Here is a 20233-nt window from a genome sequence, read left to right on the forward strand (position 1 = left end):
TTCTACAATGTAGATTAATATTGAAGACATCTAAACTATGAAGGAACACAGAATATATTTTATATTTTAGATTATTCAAAGTGGTTGAATGAGAAGGTGTGTCCAAACTTTTGACTGGTACTGTAATTTATACAGTTAGTAAGAGATTTTTAAAAACGAATCCATAAATATGTTTCTGGATTTGTTTTTAAACCAATATACAGTACCAGTCAAAAGTTTGGACACACCTTCTCATTCAATGGATTTTCTTTATTTTTATTTTTTTCTACATTGTAGATTAATATTGAAGACATCCAAACTATGAAGGAACACATATGGAATTATGTGGTAAACAAACAAATGCTCAACAAACCAGAATATGTTTTATATTTTAGATTCTTCAAAATAGTTGAATGAGAAGGTGTGTCCAAACTTTTGACTGGTACTGTATATATTATTCAATATATTAAAATAAATATATTATTTATTTATAATGTACTACTTCCGCCTCCGGCACACGTACAGGAAGAGGCGGGGCCTCAGCGACGGACGCTTGTCTGGCGTTGTTCATTCAACATGGCAGCGGGACCAATTTCAGAGAGAAACCAAGGTAACTACACAATTGTAAATCATTTCTCAGCCTTTCTTTAAGGTTATTTATGGATCTGCTTGTAGGTCGCTCTTCAGCCTGCTCACCGTGTTTGTATGAGCCCCGCCAGCCGCCGGAGTAGCTCATAGTTTGTGGTAAACAACCGGTCGATCACATGGAAGTGCTCATTTGTTAGCTTGGTTTGCCGCTAATTGCACCATTCATTGAAGTTATATGCAACTTAACTTTGGTATTTATTATTGTTTGTTGTATTGGAGCCAAAGTGTAGAGTTGATTTTTGTTTTATTAATCTGAAACATGGCAGCTGTGAGTATATTAGAAGCAGAGATACCTCCTGTTGGCTAACAGCTAACGTTAGCTTAGCAACCTAGCCTTCACCAGGTTCAGTGGCTGAACAAGTGATCACACTTTACGTTTCTGTGTAGTTATGTTTGGGAAGTGGCTGCAGATGCTTTTACATGGTGTTTGATACGTTTAGGCATATGGTTTTTAGGAATTATTATTATTATTATTATTATTATTATTATTATTATTATTATATACAGTAATACCAAATAGTTTAGATAATTTAGTTTTTTTCACTTCAGACCGTCCATAAAGGATAATATCCCTTATTATTTTGCCTTCATTTTTTTATTTCTAGAAAAGCCACCTCATTTAGGCATTACATAAAAAAATACATTGTATTGGCATTTTTTTTAAATTGATCATCCTCAGCTGTAATCTCAAAAGGGTATTTAACTATGTTTTCCAAAGGACTGAAAAGCCACAATATGTCATTTAACAGTTGATCTTGCATGCATTATGAGTTTATTTTATGTCAAATGCACACCCTTTTATTTATAAATAATAAAATGTAGTAGTGTGTTTGTTTAAGGGCCTCTTATAATCATTAACTCAACTTATTGTGCAAAAGAATGACACATCTCCATCACCGGTAACCTCTACATATCCCCAATCCATGTTAAATTTTGTTTTATTTGGACATCTAAGATAATTTCAATATCAAGTCTAATTTAAATTCTTATTTATTTTTTCAGACGCCACTGTATATGTTGGCGGCTTGGACGAGAAAGTGTCAGAGCCATTACTATGGGAGCTTTTCCTGCAGGCTGGTCCTGTGGTCAACACGCACATGCCAAAAGACAGGGTCACTGGTCAACATCAAGGTTAGTATCATAGCTATTGTTCTCTAAACCTGTGATTTTCATATAGCTGTGGTCACTTGAGTAACAAAAAAAACACCCTAAACTTTTTTTCCTCCTTATTCAGGTTATGGCTTTGTGGAGTTCCTTAGTGAAGAAGATGCAGACTATGCCATCAAAATCATGAATATGATAAAGCTCTACGGCAAACCCATTAGAGTTAATAAGGCGTCTGCGCACAACAAAAACCTGGATGTGGGTGCAAACATCTTCATTGGTAATCTGGACCCAGAGATTGATGAGAAACTGCTCTATGACACATTCAGTGCCTTCGGCGTGATCCTCCAGACGCCAAAGATTATGCGAGACCCAGACACAGGCAACTCCAAGGGTTACGCTTTCATCAATTTTGCAAGCTTTGACGCATCGGATGCCGCCATTGAGGCCATGAACGGCCAATACCTCTGTAACAGGCCCATCACAGTGTCCTACGCCTTCAAGAAGGACTCCAAAGGAGAGCGACATGGCTCGGCTGCAGAGCGCCTCCTGGCTGCACAAAACCCCCTCTCACAGGCAGACAGGCCACATCAGCTGTTTGCAGACGCTCCGCCGCCTCCGAGTGCTCCGACGCCGGTTCTAACTGCAATGGGATCTGGAATGCCCATGCCAGGTATGACCGAAAAACTGTGGTAAAACATATAGGGTGTTCTCTTCTCAATTGTTGATCATTTAACCAGAGCAGAACATTTTCAACCACCTTTCCTGAGGAAATATCCCATAAGTAATAACTTAAAAGATGATCATTTCAGGTCATGTGCTCACAGAGAACATAATCTGGTATGGTGCATATCCGTAACGCTTGATACAAGAACAAACTGGTGATCATACAAAAAACTTACTTTCAGCAGCAAATTTGTCTATTTTACATCTGCAAATTTTCTTATATATTTCTTTTTTTGAGCTTTTGTCTCTCAAAGCTGTAACATATGGTGGTGCTTTTTCTCTTGTAATAGCCTGTCATATTCCATATACAGCAGATGCCTCTGATTAATGCTTATTGATTGAGGAGTTGATTGTGGTGACTGCCATGAGAGCAGATATCCGGTTTCATTACGAGATGAGATGGAAGTAGAACTCTGTAGGTGTGCTTCTCCGACAGATGCGTCTGTTCTGAGTAGGTGATAATGAAATCGATCTGATTTAGTCTTGGGTGATATCTGTTACTGAAAGTGAACATGACAGCTGACAAATGAGCCCCTTTTATGAGATAATAATGACATTTATTAATTGCAACAGTGGCCATGATCACAGTAATTAATTATATGTATCAGAAGAATATGAAATTATAATTTGTAAATCCAACTTCTTTCTGTGCAGGCATGCCACCTCCAGGTTTCCCTAATGTTCCTCCTCCTGGATCGATGCCTCCATCCATGCCCCCTTCAATGTCCATGCCTCCAAATGCAGGGGCACCAGGCCAACAGGGTGGCGGGGGTCCTCCACCTGGACCACCACCATTCCCTCCTGGTAGCATGCATCCAGGTAACAGTCGTTACAGATTAAAATGTTAGATCTATGTGTCCTTTAACACTGTAATGGATGTTAATGAGTGTTCCTTGTTGAGGCACGCCTGTAGACTTTATTATTTCTGCTACGCAGGTATGCCTCAGATGCCCATGCCTCCTCCTGGTCCTCCTGGCATGGTGCCTCCACCTCCTGCTCCGCCAGGATCAAATCAATCACGGGCACCACTACCACCTGGCATGCCCCCACCCCCGCCTATGGGCATGCCACCCAGAGCACCGTATGGACCTCCCATGGGTAAGCACTTAGGCATCTCCTTGAATCTTTTTTGTAAAATTAAAGAGCCTTCGTCTTAAAAATACTACCTCAGTCATTTGTGGAGAAAGCAAATGCTGATAACTCTACAAATTTGCTATGCAGCAAAATAGATTTAAAGATTGTAGTATTGACACACACCCATGTTGCCATGACTACGTTGACCAATGTTCGCTGGGTTGTCCCTGAACAATAGATTTTTAAAGGACACCTTCCCCATAGTCCCTACTTTAAATACTGAAAAGAGGCAATGGTTGACTAACATTAGAGAGACTTGGTAAAATATTTGGTCCTCCTCCAAAAAAAGCTGTTTGTAGATTGGACGAGGCACGATATTCATTGCATCATTTGAGATGCCTCAAAATAGCCATCATACAGTTAGACACGGAATGGAATAGATCCATCTCACAGCCGTGACATGCAGTGAACTTGTAAAATAGTTTATTGCACAGGTTATAGGCACCCTCTCAGTCTTGAGTTTCAACCTGATCTGGAGGTGGGTTGCCGGAAAGGCATACCTGATCTGCAACCAATATTGGTTGAGGGCTTTCACAAGCTTTACTAGTGAATTGAAATAGTTCAGGATATTATTGAGGATATGAAACACAATGGGGATGTGCCAGCACACAAAACCAAGCATTTGTGAGGAGAAAACTTATGGAGTAATGAAGGCATCTGGTTTCCTAGCTTGGAGAGGCGAAGAAGTGGAATATGTAATTTCTAATTATTGAAAATTATGCAGACCTGGCAACCTGTATGCATTGTGCGTATCGGCCACAGGTTTTGACATTAAGTCAGCTGTTTTGAGTTAAGTTACATAGGATGATTGTTTCTTCTTCTACCAATAAGCTGCCTATACCAATACTAAACTGACCGATGATGGGTTACCTTGTACAATATCTTGTAATGTCAGTCATGCCACACTGTTTTGACCTAAACGTTGCTGCAGAAAGCCTCTCAAATCGGTAAAGCCCATGTATTTCTGATTAAAAGACCACCTCACATTATTAGTAATTGCATATATTTTTGTAAAACCTTCTGCTTTTGGTAAAAAAAGAATTTCGAAAGGGTACTCGATTTGTTTTTTACCCAGCTTATTTTTTTGTCCTGTGAATCTCCAAATGATATTCACTATAAAGCTGAACCTCGGGCCTATGATTATTGTTTAGGGTGCTGAAACATTGTTTACTGTGGTAACCGTTGGCTGTAGTCAAAGGTAAAGGTCATTCATGTAATGACCCTCTTGCTTTCTGTGTTTCTCAGGTCACCCTGTGCCTCCAGGTATGAGAGGGCCTCCTCCCATGCCTCCACCTGGCTACGGCGCTGGCCTTCCTCCTCGTCCTCCTTTTGGCTTCCAGAGAGGACCTCCAATGCCTCCAAGGCCCCCCGGTGTCCCACCACGCGTTCCTATGAGAGCACCAATGCCACCATAATCCGTCTCGAAATGCAGAAACGGGCTCTCATTTTTTTTTAAAAGCATCTTATGATCTACTCAAGTTTGTAATAGTGACAATAATTTAACCCCATTTGTAATTTTTTTCCGGTCATTGTACAGATGAAGACCTTCGCCCAATAAAGTTTTTAGTACAAGTTTTTCACCCACTAATATTACTTGTAACGATTTGCGTGTTCCTTGTAAATCCCATGGTAATGGACCATTTTCACAGCAGCCATTTTGGCATGTAACAGAAGGGAAAGTAAAGATATTATTTACATTGTTCCTCGCTGATTTCTTTTTTGTTATTAATACCCCTTTTTCCCTGGCTGCTGACTTCATGGCTTTTCTGGTTGGGACACTTAACTTAAATGGAGACATCAGCAGTGTTGTTTGGTCCCACGTAGGCTTATACCTTCTTATTCTGCAAGTTAAAATGCCTGCTGTTGGAAAAAGGCCAATACAATTAGACATTTTTCTGTTTCGTGAATGGGGAGAGTTTGGTCCGATTGTGGTTATAAGGAATGTATGTAAGGGGCATCAGCAAAAGTAGGCCTACTTCTAATATTTATGTCAGATTTATTGGGTAATAGTTTTCCTATATATTTTGAGTACCCAATGGTACGTAAAGGAGTTCTGTACTCCCACCTCGATCGGATACAAAATAAAAAGGTTGCTTACATTAATTGATAACACATATTCAACATATGTGTAACACTGAAATGAGTCATTCTGCATAATGTGTACTTTCAAATTTTTTATTATTTTTCTCACCGTACCCTATAGTTACATAAATGCAAGACTGATACTTAAAGTATTTTCGCGTTGAGCATAGTCCTTAAATCCCTGGCTTTAAGGATGAAGTCTAGGCCTATCCGATATATATATATATATATATATATATATATATATGTATATATATATATATATATTATATATATATATATATATATATATATTATATATATATATATATTAATATATATATAATATATGTATAATATATATATATATAATATATATATATGAGTCTGTGCTCCCCAAAAGGAAATGAAGTGGTGCAAAATAATATTCTAAATGCCAGATAATTCTAATTTTCTCCCTCACATGGTTGATTAGGACAATATGTATAAGACTCTAAAACTTACTGGAATTCAGACAGCAGATCTCCTGCATATTGCACAAAAACGAAGAACTATAATTGTAGTTCTTACATTTATAGAGACATTGTATTTGAATGGCACACGTGACGACACCACGCTGTCTGTGCAGAGAGCTCACGTTTCTTCTCTTGATGCAGTAGAAGGGACCAAGTCGTTGGCATGGCAACAGGCGTCAGGTGTGCTAGCACATGTGTGTTGTCTGTGCGCACAATTTGATATTAATGTATACAGACAATCATCAAAACAACAACCCAGATGTATGAAAATAAGGTGTTTGTGTGCGCATGCGTGCCAGGGTAGCCTCCACTTGTACATTGAGTAGTTAATGTGTTCAGTGTTTCCTGACCGGTTATGCACAAACATAATTAGATTAGGGGAAAAAAGGCGTAAATTGTGTGTGCAAATATGCGCCAAAAACCCCTCCAGATACGAATGCGTTAATGTGCTGGTGAGGGGTTTGCGTTGGGGGGAGGGGACCCCGCACATCACATCACTGTGTGTGCGTGGATGGCGTGGGCTGCTCTCCTCCTCACCGCACAGCATCATCACTCGGCTCACACCACAGCCTCGTACGCATCCTCCTCCTCATCCTCATCCTCATCCTCCGGGCTGAAGAGGGACCACATCGCAGGAAGATATAGGTGAGCTCGAATATATAACGTGGATTATTAGAATGAGCGACTCGTATCGTTTTTCAAGCTTCTTATGTGGGTTTGTGTCTTTGCATGAAGACATCTTGAAGGGAGACGACGGGCGGGTTCTCCAACCATTTGCTTCAAATGGCAATTAAGATCGATTTTGTGAATCGAGTCGAGGGCCTATAATCTAACTCCAGAATCGTGACATGCTGCTGGCAGTGTGATTTCTGAGAATGAGCAAAGATGCCAGCGAGCAGACAATCGGCTGCTATTATATATAAAGATTTATATTTTAATCCGGCCGTATTCGTGGGCTGTGTAAATTGGCCTGTTAGCGACAGGGCCCTTTTTTTTTTTTTTTTTTTTTTTTTTTTTTCTTAACCTCAATGATTTTGACTAAACTGAAAGCTTAAATTTACCCAGATTTAATCGGACTCTTGATTTCACATTATTGCTGTAACCTTTCAGGCAATTGCTGCTACTAAAAAAAATACCAATCATATAACAAACTAAAACAGCACAAATATGATAACCCTTTTATAAATAGCCCTGTATGAGAAACAATTAGGAATTATTTCTATGGCGTTATATTTTATCTTTAGGTGTCCTGATTATTCAGAAAGCCACTTGATATTCTGATAGAAAGTGCTAATAAGCCTGCTCGGCCTTGCAAAGGAAGTGGTAAGCTGATGCCGATTGATTTTTAAATGGGGGAGGAAAATAAAGACAAAAAATAAAAGGGAGGCTCTAAACATCCATCCCTCTCATCCTCGTCCTGCTCTTCACTGACAGGGCTGTGTGTTGCAGGCTGCAGGGGCCTGTAGAGAGGCTGTCAACTTGACAACAGGGACGAAATGAGAAAAGTGCGTTTTACGCCTTGGTTTAAGTCTGACCTGGGACCTCATTTACTCTTTGGTTTCTGTGTGAAAAGATGTACAAATGAAATTATTGAGTGCATTTGTAGGTTACCTGTTGCATTAGGGATTCAGTATTGTGTATAGTAGCTGTCCATCCATCCATCCATCCATCCATCCATCTAATAGTCATTACTGATCTTAAAGCACATTATTTAGTTTTTTGAGGTTCATTTCTATAATACCCCCAAAGAGACTGATTATTTTACCAGCATTTAGTCCTCTGAAATGATACGAACGTGTTTTGCTTTCTGTATTGTGCAACCACTGTCCTGACTACAGGCCTGTAAGTGCTTGCGTCCAAGGCATTATTAGGTTAGTGTCGGACAGTTTAGCCTGGCTGACCAGGCCTGTGGGATTTCTTTTGATCTGTGCCAGTAAACCTGCTCATCATGCTGACAGTGAAGGATCTGTGACTGGTGAGGATGTTTGAATCAAATTTAACATAAACAAATCAAACACATGCATTGTGCATTGGCCAGGATACGGATGGTATACTGTATATTTGAGATAATTATGAATATAAAACCATGATACAACACCGTGGTAAAGTGGTAAAAGAGTCTTTTTTAACATACAGCACTATAGTGTGATTTTGGTCTTAACTTTACCATTTTACAAACAAGAATTTGGTTTCACATTGTGATTAAACAAAGGCGTCATTAGATAAACATCTAGTCTTCATAACTCTTTCGAAGCTTTCACTGCGGACATGGATTTCATGTACTCAGTATGTTAATTTTAATACCTGCAGAACAGTTTTATCATTGTAATTACACATGGTGTGTTTCAAAGGCTTATTCTCATATTTTTTGATATTTCATAATGTTTTGCTGTTGGAGAGCGGATGAGGCTTTAAAGTAGTATTAAGACTCTGACAAAGGGGGATGTGATTTACAGAAAATGAAAACAAAAGAAATGAGAAACAAATTTAATACCAGAAAATTTCACAGGTATCTTTTTGTGGCTGACCCCTGATCTCAGCATTTATTAAACCCTCTTTCTGGCCCTGTTATACCTGGCAGACATGTATAGCCCTGTCAGCCCATTATTACCTGTCAGACCTTGTTTCTGAAACAGGGGTCAAAGGGAGCGTAGCAGTGATGTTGTTTCACTGCAGCGCATAATCAAAGTGACATGTTGTTTCATTGCACGGCGACCTCACAGCATCTTAATACAACATATGGATGTGGGTATCGTCAGTGACTTACACGACTCAGTGGCTTTTTTCCAAAAAGAGATGTGATACTGCAGTAGACAGTTAAAATGGACATCAGTTTTCCGGCATCTTTTTTTCAATTTCATGCCTCATTTGTTTTGGCACACAGCTCCTCTGCACTCGTTCACTTTTTGAATTAAGAAACGTAAACCACTTTCTTCATTATCGTTAATGCATTTCTGAATCGCCTAAATTATTGAAAAACATTGCATTTTAGTAAAGGATTTTGTGAGCAATCTGTTAATACATGTATGTATTATAGGATGGCCTTATAAACAGTGATATGTAAGGCCTTCACTGAGCATTATATCACATTACATTTGAGTCATGGTCACGTACTTCAGCTCCTCACCATGAAATTCGGCACCAAGAAATGTCCATTAAATATCACTCTCGCCATTCAAGGTCTTGATGTCTGGCCCTGTAATTATTGCTCAGGCCTGTCTGTGACTCAGCAGTGAACACATGCTGGGCAGATATGGAAAAGCAACAGGTGTAGTATGGAAAGACATTATGAAAGGCTGGTAAGGTGGTTTGGTTAGCTTAATGAAAAAAAAGAAGAATGATGGTTCAAAGAAAAGGTCGCCCCTCCTACATAGCAATAAGACAACTGGATGGAAAGAGACGCAAAACGACTACAAACATCTCATTGCATCCGTTTTGTCTTATTGTCTTTGTGGTAGTTTTGCATCTACCTCTCTGTCTCTTTGTAGCAATTTTGTGTCCCTTAGCTCAAATTTGCACCTCTTTGTAGCTGTTTCTCCTCTATTTGTTGTCACTTTGTAGTAATTTTGTGTCTCTTTGGGGTCATTTTCAGTCCCCTTGCAGTAATTTTGTGCCTCTGTGTATTGATTGACTTTTCTAAGAAAGTAATTTCATCAGTCAGACTGAGGCACAGTCTGACTGACTGGCCTAAGGGCTCAGTGTCCATTCAGGAATCCATCCAATGTTACGGCTCACCAGAAATGTGCACTGGTGCTTTTGAAGCTCCTATGAAATGCCTCTCTCCTCTACATGCAGAAATGAAAATGATATAAGATTGACCATTTTATTTTTCCATTTTATTTTTCCATTTTATCCGCAGACATAAGAGGATTCTGTCGTCAGTCGAGTGACTGACATCTCTTCAGATCTGTGAGGTTTACCCTTATCATACTAAAGCTTCAGGTGGCCTCTCCTTCTTTGAACACTTTTGCATCTCCTGAATCTCTTTAAAATGGAGGAAGGCTACCAAAACCGGACTGCCTTCATAAAAGGCGCCAAAGACATTGCCAAAGAAGTCAAGCGGCAAGCATCTAAGAAGGTCGGCCGCTCAGTGGATAAGGTGACCGATGAGTACAGCAAGCGCTCCTACAGCCGGTTTGAAGAGGACGATGATGATGATTACCCAACGCAGGGAAGCCAGGACGGAGGCTATTACCGTGGAGACAGCCAGGCGGCCAACGACGATGAGGGCGGCCACAGTGACTCCACAGAGGGTCACGATGAAGATGATGAGATCTACGAGGGCGAGTACCAAGGCATTCCCCGGGCTGAATCAGGCAAGGGCAGCCTGGCTGGAGGTCCGGGATCGGTGAGGGCCGGCGCTCAGCAGTTCACAGATATCGGAGTGTCCGAGGCTGAGAGGAGGAAGGACCAGGAAGAGCTGGCGCAACAGTACGAGACCATTTTACAAGAGTGTGGTCATGGGAAGTTCCAGTGGACCCTGTACTTTGTGCTGGGGCTGGCTCTCATGGCAGACGGTGTTGAGATCTTCGTGGTCGGGTTTGTCCTGCCCAGCGCTGAGAAGGACATGTGCCTGTCTGAACCTAACAAAAGCATGCTGGGTAAGACTCTTTTACAGTGTCTCCTCCTTCTGTTGAACGGGATCTGGTTTGGCTGTGTCACAATGCTTTCTTATGTTGCTTAAAGGACTAAGCTTTCTATTGTCTATATTTTTCTTACAGTCAACAAATCTCCAATACCAAACCGCCTAACAAGAATTGGCTGTGAATTTTATTCCTCTGAGCCATAGAGCTTCATTGTTGTCCAAAAACTATTTAAACACATTAATGAGTCACATTGTTACATTGCACCATGAGTTCCATCATGAACATGAGCCCTTTGAACCAATCCCATATGGACAACATCGTGCTGCCGGAACAACTAGTAGAGCACCAAATGTGTATTCATCTGCAGCTGAAAATAGTCCTCAAAGTGCCCAGCTGTTTAAGTAAATGACTTAGCCTTTTAAAGAAAATAAACTGTATATTTGAGACCTGTTTTTAAAGGTTTATGTCTTCAGTGGCTTGGGGCTAGGAGACAAACTAACTTATCATTGGTTTTGTTGGTTCATGAGATTTGTTGACAATTAGAAAAAGCAGTTGTCTGCCTGTCTTTAGAGTCCAGCTGTCAGCAGAGTTAGCATGAAGCTGAAAAGCCCATAATCTAACAGTAGGAGTAAAAAAAGAGAGTAAAGAGTTACTTTTGTTGCTGTAATAGTATAATTTCCTTTGCTCTCTCCACAGGTCTGATTGTATATTTTGGGATGATGGTTGGGGCTTTCCTCTGGGGGGCTCTGGCTGACCGGATAGGCCGTCGACAGTCTCTCCTCATCTCTCTCTCCATCAATAGTGTCTTCTCCTTCTTCTCCTCCTTCGTCCAGGGCTACAGCACCTTTCTGTTTTGCCGACTCCTCTCAGGTGTTGGGTGAGTTGAAAAACTGTGTAAATATTTTTTCTTATTCTGATATTATCTGCTTCACTGTTGGATGTGTATTAGTCTACAGGGAGTTAAGGTCTACAGTTAAAATGCAGGCAAAGGGGAAAGACACAAAAAAAAACTTTAACCCCAGAATAATATTTTTTAAATTTAAAATACTTACATAAATATTACTTTCAATAATGTATGTCTATAGAAGAATGATTAGAGTATAGTCTACATTTTTTGCCGTTTAAAGCTCATTTATGACCAACACAGTGGGAGGCTATGATTTGAAAATTAGTAATAAATCAGCAAAATATCATTTTTGAGAGTATCCAAAGATCAACATAGACTGTAAACTCTAAGTGAATTATGTAATGTGTCTGACTGCACCATTTTGAGTTTAACAGTAGTAGAATAAAGTCAAAATAGATTATTTTCATCATTAATAAATACATTTGGTTTAGTGAAGTGTTAAATAAAGATGCTAAAAGTATTTTCATTTGTTGTCACTTTCCTTGCTTTGAGTAAGTTTTACACCAATGTAATAGATTAATGCAAGCAAAGAATTCTTAATGAAGTTATTCAAACTAAACAAGTGGCTGACAAAGCGTATTGACATTTTAACAAGAAAATACATATGTGGTGTTTCAGAATATTTAATAATAAATAAATAAATGTATCTCTTGGTTCTGAGCAAAAACAAGCTTTTAATCTGTGTGTTAGACTCTTTAAAACAAGGACTCTGTGGGTTTCTGATCATTGCAGGATTGGTGGCTCGATCCCCATCGTGTTTTCCTACTATTCTGAATTTCTGTCCCAAGAGAAGCGTGGTGAGCACCTCAGTTGGCTCTGCATGTTCTGGATGATTGGGGGAATATATGCATCTGCCATGGCCTGGGCTATTATCCCACATTATGGTGAGTACAGTTACCAATCACTGAATTTACGAGTTTATGGTTTGCCACCTCTGCACTGTCCAAGCTAGTAAATCGTCTTCATTTTGACACTTATAGCAATGGTTCATTATTTTAGGAAATATCCCAAAATAATAAGACAGTGTTCAGACTGTAGCTTTATATTTAACATACAGTCATGAGAGTGGTGTCAATCCTCTTATCAATCTTTCCCTCAGAATATAAATAAATAAATAAATAAATCCTTTAAATAAAACATTTTGTGTGTTAGTCTTGCATAGCCAGCGTTCAGCACTGGAGAAAAGTGCAGTGTTGCTGACCTCTGACTTCCCCTGAGGGAGGAAAAACAAGAACATGGTTCAAACAGTGTCACATTGAATTGAATATACAGTATATTCCAGCCTGCGCTCTATAAGAAATGATTGTCTGATCCTATCCGTTACTCTCTTGACTCACATTTGTAGGGAAAATTAAAAGCATAAGGTGTGAGCTCATTTCTTTGTGTTGGTTGTTTTTTTTCTTCTCAGGATGGAGTTTCCAGATGGGCTCGGCGTATCAGTTCCATAGCTGGCGTGTGTTTGTGTTAGTGTGCGCTTTTCCCTCTGTCGCAGCCATCGCTGCCCTCAGCGCCATGCCAGAGAGCCCACGCTTCTACTTAGAGGTTAGCAGATGTGCTTGTTGACAACAGTCTGACTGTGTTAGCTGGTTTTACTCATTTAGGAGTCATTACAAATGTGGAATATGTTAAGTAAGGATTTAAAATTATTGTGGATTAATACATACAAATATCATAGAAAGGTATGACGTTTACTTTTCTTTCAAACAGAATGGCAAACATGACGAAGGCTGGATGATTCTGAAGCAAGTTCACGACACTAACATGCGAGCAAAGGGACACCCAGAGAAAGTGTTTTCTGTGAGTATCTCTGAGAAAATATTGTTTTATCAAATCATATTGTTTAGATAAGCTCATAAGCAACACTTTTATGTTTTGGGGCTCCTTATGCCTTTATTAGATAGCCGACAGCATGAGAGATGACCGGTAAGAACGAGGAGGAGAAGGAGGAGGAGGAGGAGGAGTGTAAGCTGCAGAGTTATTATAATTTAGTCTCCAGCTGACACAACTTGAACCACTTTCACCTGGGATCACAGGCGTATGACTTCTTCAAAGTACATTGTATTATAGCAGGTACACAAACAAAAAATGAGCCTAAATGAGATGCATTGAAAATCATGTAAACAGGTCAGGTGTCCGGTGCATAGAAATAGTTTCTCTTTTACTCTAAAATCGTTACCCCTCTTATAGATGTTCCGAATAACATCTGCTTCCAAATTTCCTCTCTATATCTCAGTGTTTCAACAATGCGTGGTTAAAGGTACAACATGTAGTATTTTCCAAAATACATATTTTTTTTAAAACAAGTTGTGAAAAAAGACTCACTATAGCACCCAATAAATGTTACAATGCAACTTTTCCACATCACAGACATTGGCATCAGGCTTTCAATTAACATAACATTCCAAACAAGTTGTTGCTTTGAAGAGTGGTAATGCATTCTAATTTAAGAAAAAAAGTAACAATATTATATCTAATAGTTGGCCTCATCCTTTACCTCACACTGTGTTACTGCCTGACATTCCTCTATGGACCAACAGGAGCAAGAGTTTCAGGAAGTCTTTTTAGAAAATGCCAAATACCACCAAAATTCATAACTTGACATCTGGCTTAAGGTCTTGCATCTCTTTCATCAAAGGTCACCACAATTAAGACGGTGAAGCAGATGGATGATTTGACGGACATTGGCACCGATACTCCAGTATGGCATCGCTACAGGATGAAGATTATGAGCCTCTCCCATCAGGTGAGTGAGGGAGATTTGATGTTATGCAGGCAGTTCTGGACCAAAGCTGTGACCAAGTTTTAAAAGCATGAAAAAAAATATATATATATATATGTGATCATATTTGAGATCACTGCTCATTTAAAAGTATAGTCTTACATTTATCGTACCAGAGTATAGGGCTGTTGTCTTTTACAAAATGCCTCAGTGGAGCTGCATAGCTTGAATGAACCATGTGGATGGAGACATCTGGTTTTATGTGTGAAACATTTGTTGAAAAAAATAAAATAAAAATTCAGCCTTCTCCACATGCAGAATTTCTCTGCTGCTTTTTGTCTCCTTAATTTAAATTTGGTGAAAAAAAACAAGCCTTTTTTCATCAGTGAAAACATTAACACATATTTTATGTTTGAATTTGATTGTGTCGTGTTTAAGCTCATGTTTTTATTGTGTTGCACATTGTTGCAGCACCACTGCTCCAGGCAGAAACTTGACAGCCTTTGTGCCTCATTTTAATTTGCATTCAGCCTACGTTTTGCTACTCGCCTACACTCTCCACTTTCTTATGAATCTGCTTCTGCACCACCTGCTTCATGCCTACTGTGAAAAGTGTTCACGGTTAATGTGGAAGCTGTAACAATGTAGTTTTTGGAAGCCAAGAAGGGTCCATACAAAGATCTGTGGAAGGAGGATGGTTTTGGGGAAACCACCCTAGCGGCTGTCATGTTACATTCAAGGATTACCTCCTATTCATAAACTTCATTTCAACACTACAAGTTGCATTTTAGTGCTCAGAAATGTCTGCTGCAGTCATCAAATTGCAATGTGTGCCAAAATAACAAAATTGAATGCAGAAAAGAACCTTGTAAAACGTTTAAATCTGGTGTTTATCACTTGTGTTTATAAAAGTATTTTTTTCTTGCTCATATTTAACAGATACGGAATAACATTGTTGCCTGCTTCAGCCCAGAATATAAACGGAGGACTTTCATGCTCATGGCTGTTTGGTTTACCATGTCTTTCAGGTAAACTAAAGACTCATAAAACCTTTGCCATGTGGCGAACAACGTTCACTTTTGAGTGTTATTTAATCTGTCCTGACTCTAAAACTTTGCAGCTATTACGGTCTGACGGTGTGGTTCCCAGACATGATCAAGTACATCCAGAAGCAGGAATATGACTCACGCACAAAGACCTTCACCAAGGAACGAGTGGAGCATGTCACTTTTAACTTCACGCTGGAAAACCAAGTGCATCTCGAAGGACACTACTTCAATGACAAGTAAGTATTGTTTTGAGCTGCCTTTTTTTAGGTGAGGCAGTTTTACTTTTCAATCCTACAAAATCAACAATAAAGCAAAAAAAAAGAAAACTACAGAACAAAACATTTGGCTAAAAACCTGTGACCTGTTTACTAGGTTCCTCAACCTGAAGATGAAGTCCATGGTGTTTGAAGACTCGGTGTTTGAGGAGTGCTACTTTGAGGACATCACCTCCATACACACCATCTTTAGAAACTGCACCTTCATTGCAAGTTTGTTCTACAACACAGGTAAATATGATCAGAAATTCATCGCTGTGTTTAGTATTGATATGCACACAGGCCCATTGTTTAAAAAAAAAAAAAAACACTTGTTTTGTTTTAACAGTCCAAAACCCAAAGACATTCAATATAAACCACCCATAATGATGAATCTATTTACATGTTCACCAAACACAGGTAAACATTAGCATTCATTTGGAGTCATATTTTTGGCCACCCAACAAATGTTAGTCTAATATTCACTCTCCTTTCAGCTCTGTTTTGGTCTCCACCACCCCCTGAGTGAAGTATCTGGCTCTCTAGCTGCTAAATGCTTCACTACGTTTACACACTAGTCACTAACTTTGCCTGCCTGACTTTTGGGTGCTGGGGAGGTAGCAAACCGTGGTTTTTCAGTGGAACTGAACCAAAGTGTTGTAAAACCAATGGGTTAAAAGAAACGCTCTGCAGAGCTGAGGGGAAAAGCAGTCAGGTGATAATTATATGTGAGCATCACTACATATAGTTATTTGATACATTGTTAGTGTAAAAATATTGATTATTGCAACTTTCAATTTATATAAAACACTTTAGGTAAACAGTTTTTAATGATCTTTATTGGCCACTTTTATTACACAGCAGCTCAGAAAAAATAGTAAAAATAGTAAAAATATATAAATAGCAAAACACAGATGTTCAGCAGGACTGCAACCATGGAAACATTCTGCTGCTAGTATCCCAGGGTTACGCTGCAGCAGAACTGTTACAGTATCAACATAAACAAATACACAAAGCAGAGTGATGTGAGTAGCTGTGAAACAGTGCTTTATGATAAAAAATAAAACAGATGTATGAATGTGATGAGTGGATAATCAGAACCAAAGCTTTTTCTTAGACACAACTTGACATGCATCTTGTTTTTTTAATTTACTCTTTTATTCTCCTCTTCAATTTGCCTGTGTTTTGTTTGTTTTCTGTTGTTCTTGTGATGTTTCTCTTCTTGAATATCAGCTTCTACCTGAGCAAATACCACCTACAGCTTGTATAGTTGTAGTATAGTGTTACTGTAAAGTAACTATAGGTAATTTATATGTGAATGCTTTGTATATAAGTGTGTAACTGTAGTATTTGGTGCATAGAGCACATTTGCTGTAAGGTTTTAATTTCTGTTTGTTTGCTTTCGATCGATGTGTCAGATTGTGCCTGAGGAAACAGAGAAGCTCTTAAATCACAACAGAAACCGCCTCAGAAGCTTTTACAGCAGCAGCATCTCCTCATCCCTGAAGCCAACAATACATTCTTTTATGTTTATGTCATCTGGACATCTACAAATTTACGATCATTCAGCACTTTAATGTCTGCCTGACTGGCTTTAATGAAACTGCTTTAGGTTATTGGTATGGAAGCAGTTCCAGCAGTGTCATCAGAAAATATAATCATGTAGTTTTTGCGACTGCAGGCATCAAAGTATAAAGAATAAGGTAACAGGCCTTGTAACCTCTTCTGTTTTTTCCCCCCTGTAATTCATATTTTTTAAGTTCATAGTGACGGTTGCTGTTTTAAAAAAAAAAAAAAGTTAAATCTTTGCTTGAAAGGGATTTTGATTAAAAACAGCCTCTGGCAGAGAATTGGTTGCTGGCTGTCCTTTTGCTGAAAGATCATTTAATCTGCAAGTGTGTGAGATTTGGTTTCAGAGATAAACAATGAAGACAGATGCTCTTCATCCCCCCAAAAATATGCTTTCCATATTGATGAAAGAAAAAATAAATAAAATGTAAATGTTATGTTAATATGACATGATATGATACATTACGTTGTATCTGTATTACAATCTTTGCTATAAAGAGCACTGACTGGTTAGTATTCACTTCTAACATCTTTTAGATGATAAATTGTAAATAAAAAGATTTTGCACTAACAACCTCTGATAAAAAGCCTGCGTTGCCTGAGGTGATTTAAATTAGTGTGTTTGCATGGGAAAAAAAGGATTAAAAAAAAAATAATCAGTGATAATCATACAGTTGCATTTCTATAATTAAATTTCTCAAGTATTCATGAATGTCAGAGGAATAACACCTCTCTCCCTCACTGCCTTCTTCTCTTTCATCAGATTTGTTCAAATACCGGTTTGTCAACTGTAAACTGGTCAACAGCACGTTCATCCACAACAAGGAGGGCTGCATGCTCGACTTCAGCGACGACTTCAACAATGCCTACATGATATACTTTGTCAACTTCCTCGGCACGTTGGCGGTGTTGCCTGGCAACATCGTGTCGGCTCTATTAATGGACAAAATTGGGCGTTTAAGGATGCTCGGTAAGTAAATCTAATCAATGCAGATAAACCACTTATGGCCGTAGGGGATATTGAACCTAATGTTATTCTGATTCCTCTCTCCCTGATCAGCGGGATCCAGTGTCATATCTTGTGTCAGCTGTTTCTTCCTGATGTTCGGCAACAGTGAGTCAGGGATGATCGCCCTCTTGTGCCTGTTTGGTGGCATCAGCATCGCCTCGTGGAACGCCCTGGATGTGATAACAGTGGAGCTCTACCCCTCGGATAAAAGGTAACATGATATGCACCAACTCACGGCTGTTTGTTAGATGTTGATTTTCCTTTGAATTATGAACTTGTGTGGGGTAAAAATGCAACATTACATTACAGTCATTTAGCAGACGCTTTTATCCAAAGCAACTTACAGGAAGTGTATTCAACATAGGTATTCAACAAAGGGGTTTCCTGCTAATATTTACTGTTTTTTTCTTCTATTTCTTCTTTTTCAATTTTTTGTTATATTTCATTTATTTTTTTGTTTGTTTGTGGGGAGTGGAGGATCTTCTTGCAGGTGTACAGGTGCAATTGTTTCTGTTGATTGGTGATCGCATGATGTGTCCTTTAAAAAGAGAGCTCATAGCTGTCAAACATGCTCTGATGGAGGTTTCATGATGGAACACGTCACCAGATTTATAAACTAAGCTAACTGGCTCTGGATTTACTTGGGACTGAGCCCATTTCATGTTTTATTGATCTCTGATTTATCTATTTACTTTTAGGTATTAAAAAATGGAAAAAATCTCTCTGGATGGATTATTATTTTATAAAATATGTTGTTTTTACTTCAAATGACTAAGGAGAAAGTCTAGTAAAATAGAAATTACTGTTCAAATATATAATCTGGTACACTGAGGTTGTGAATTTATGATCAGTATAATTAAAACTCCTCTTTGTATCAGTTGCTGAAACTCTTTTCTCCCTCTTTTCTTGTCTTCAGGACCACAGCGTTTGGCTTCCTGAATGCCCTCTGTAAGCTGGCGGCTGTCTTGGGCATCAGCATCTTCCAGTCATTCGTCGGCATCACGAAGGCTGTGCCCATCTTGTTTGCGGCTGGCGCTCTCGCTGCAGGTAGTTTCCTTGCAACACAGTTGCCTGAAACACGAGGCCAAGTGTTGCAGTAAAACAAATGACCAGCCAGGGGCAGCAGAGCGCAGCTGGAGTGTGTGTGTGTTTGACAACTAAGAGCCCGAACATCCCCGAGAGCTTCAGCGCTGCCCGTCACACACCAACAGAGACGACTGCCATCCCCATTGTAAGCCCAGAATCCTTTGAAATATGGATTGCATCATTCAGAGTCTATACAGAGATTTAAGAGAAGAGCACACAGATGTAGAAATAAATACCTGTGTCGTGATAACACAACTACATCTGAACTTTAAGCTACACAGTCAGGTTCTAAAAACATAATTTCTTCATAATTGTAACATGCACAGGGTGATGCAGGATAAAATGTTAATTTCTGGGAGTTTTCTCTCACCCGCCCAAAAAATCTACAATACTACACCAATTGAGAAAACAGATATTGCAAATGTAGAGATGAGACTGCAAAATAAGCCATTTATGGGGGAAAGTGAAAAGATTTAGTCAATGTATGTGGTTGGTTTTCAAATTTAAATGCAGTGTCTTTCTTTCTCGTCTGTCATCGGCCTCAGTAACTGGCTTTCAGTGCTGCTCGTACAGTCACTTTACATTTCCTTTCAGGCGGATGTCCCTGCTTTGATGAAAAGCTTTTCTTTGAAAAGATCTCAGAATGAATTTCAGGGTGAATATATTTTCTCCAAGATCATCTGTGACCCTTGACCACTGCCTTCTACTGAATCCAGACTTTTCTACCAAATAATATGAAAACATTCCAGTGAGGCTTGATTTATCCAGACACAGATAATGCTTTATGTCCTTGTACCTGCATAAGTCCAGTCTACTCCTCTACTGATAGCCTCCAAACACAGACAGGTGAAGATGCATTTCACAGGATTCTCTCTTGTAAATGGGAA

At 39.1% G+C, this 20233-nt stretch overlaps 2 protein-coding genes across 2 annotated transcripts; both read left to right on the forward strand.

Moving 5' to 3' along the window:
* Nucleotides 1–504: 504 nt before the first annotated feature.
* Nucleotides 505–5579, forward strand: sf3b4 (splicing factor 3b, subunit 4). The gene is made up of 6 exons (XM_054606335.1): nt 505–589; nt 1630–1758; nt 1862–2404; nt 3112–3276; nt 3394–3555; nt 4837–5579. The coding sequence occupies exons 1-6, from the start codon at nt 556–558 to the stop codon at nt 5004–5006; spliced, it is 1203 nt and encodes a 400-aa protein (XP_054462310.1). The 5' UTR covers nt 505–555; the 3' UTR covers nt 5007–5579.
* Nucleotides 5580–10158: 4579 nt separating this feature from the next.
* On the forward strand, nt 10159–19360 carry LOC129097430 (synaptic vesicle glycoprotein 2A-like). Its single transcript, XM_054606283.1, has 12 exons — nt 10159–10768; nt 11450–11630; nt 12393–12544; nt 13069–13202; nt 13368–13457; nt 14296–14403; nt 15319–15407; nt 15500–15664; nt 15801–15934; nt 18015–18221; nt 18312–18471; nt 19177–19360. The coding sequence occupies exons 1-12, from the start codon at nt 10159–10161 to the stop codon at nt 19358–19360; spliced, it is 2214 nt and encodes a 737-aa protein (XP_054462258.1).
* The last annotated feature ends 873 nt before the right edge of the window (nt 19361–20233 follow it).

This window comes from Anoplopoma fimbria, chromosome 10 (genome assembly GCF_027596085.1).
Source record: "Anoplopoma fimbria isolate UVic2021 breed Golden Eagle Sablefish chromosome 10, Afim_UVic_2022, whole genome shotgun sequence".
NCBI lineage: Eukaryota > Metazoa > Chordata > Actinopteri > Perciformes > Anoplopomatidae > Anoplopoma > Anoplopoma fimbria.

What these genes read in the sequence shown, in the direction of transcription:
- sf3b4 (XM_054606335.1), top strand. Translation starts at nt 556, where the DNA reads ATGGCAGCGGGACCAATTTCAGAGAGAAACCAAG. An exon ending in GGTCACTGGTCAACATCAAG is followed by an intron (nt 1,759 to 1,861) that starts GTTAGTATCATA and finishes CTCCTTATTCAG; the next exon opens with GTTATGGCTTTGTGGAGTTC. An exon ending in ACCGTATGGACCTCCCATGG is followed by an intron (nt 3,556 to 4,836) that starts GTAAGCACTTAG and finishes TGTGTTTCTCAG; the next exon opens with GTCACCCTGTGCCTCCAGGT.
- LOC129097430 (XM_054606283.1), top strand. Translation starts at nt 10,159, where the DNA reads ATGGAGGAAGGCTACCAAAACCGGACTGCCTTCATAAAAGGCGCCAAA. An exon ending in CGACTCCTCTCAGGTGTTGG is followed by an intron (nt 11,631 to 12,392) that starts GTGAGTTGAAAA and finishes TGATCATTGCAG; the next exon opens with GATTGGTGGCTCGATCCCCA. An exon ending in GGACACTACTTCAATGACAA is followed by an intron (nt 15,665 to 15,800) that starts GTAAGTATTGTT and finishes CCTGTTTACTAG; the next exon opens with GTTCCTCAACCTGAAGATGA.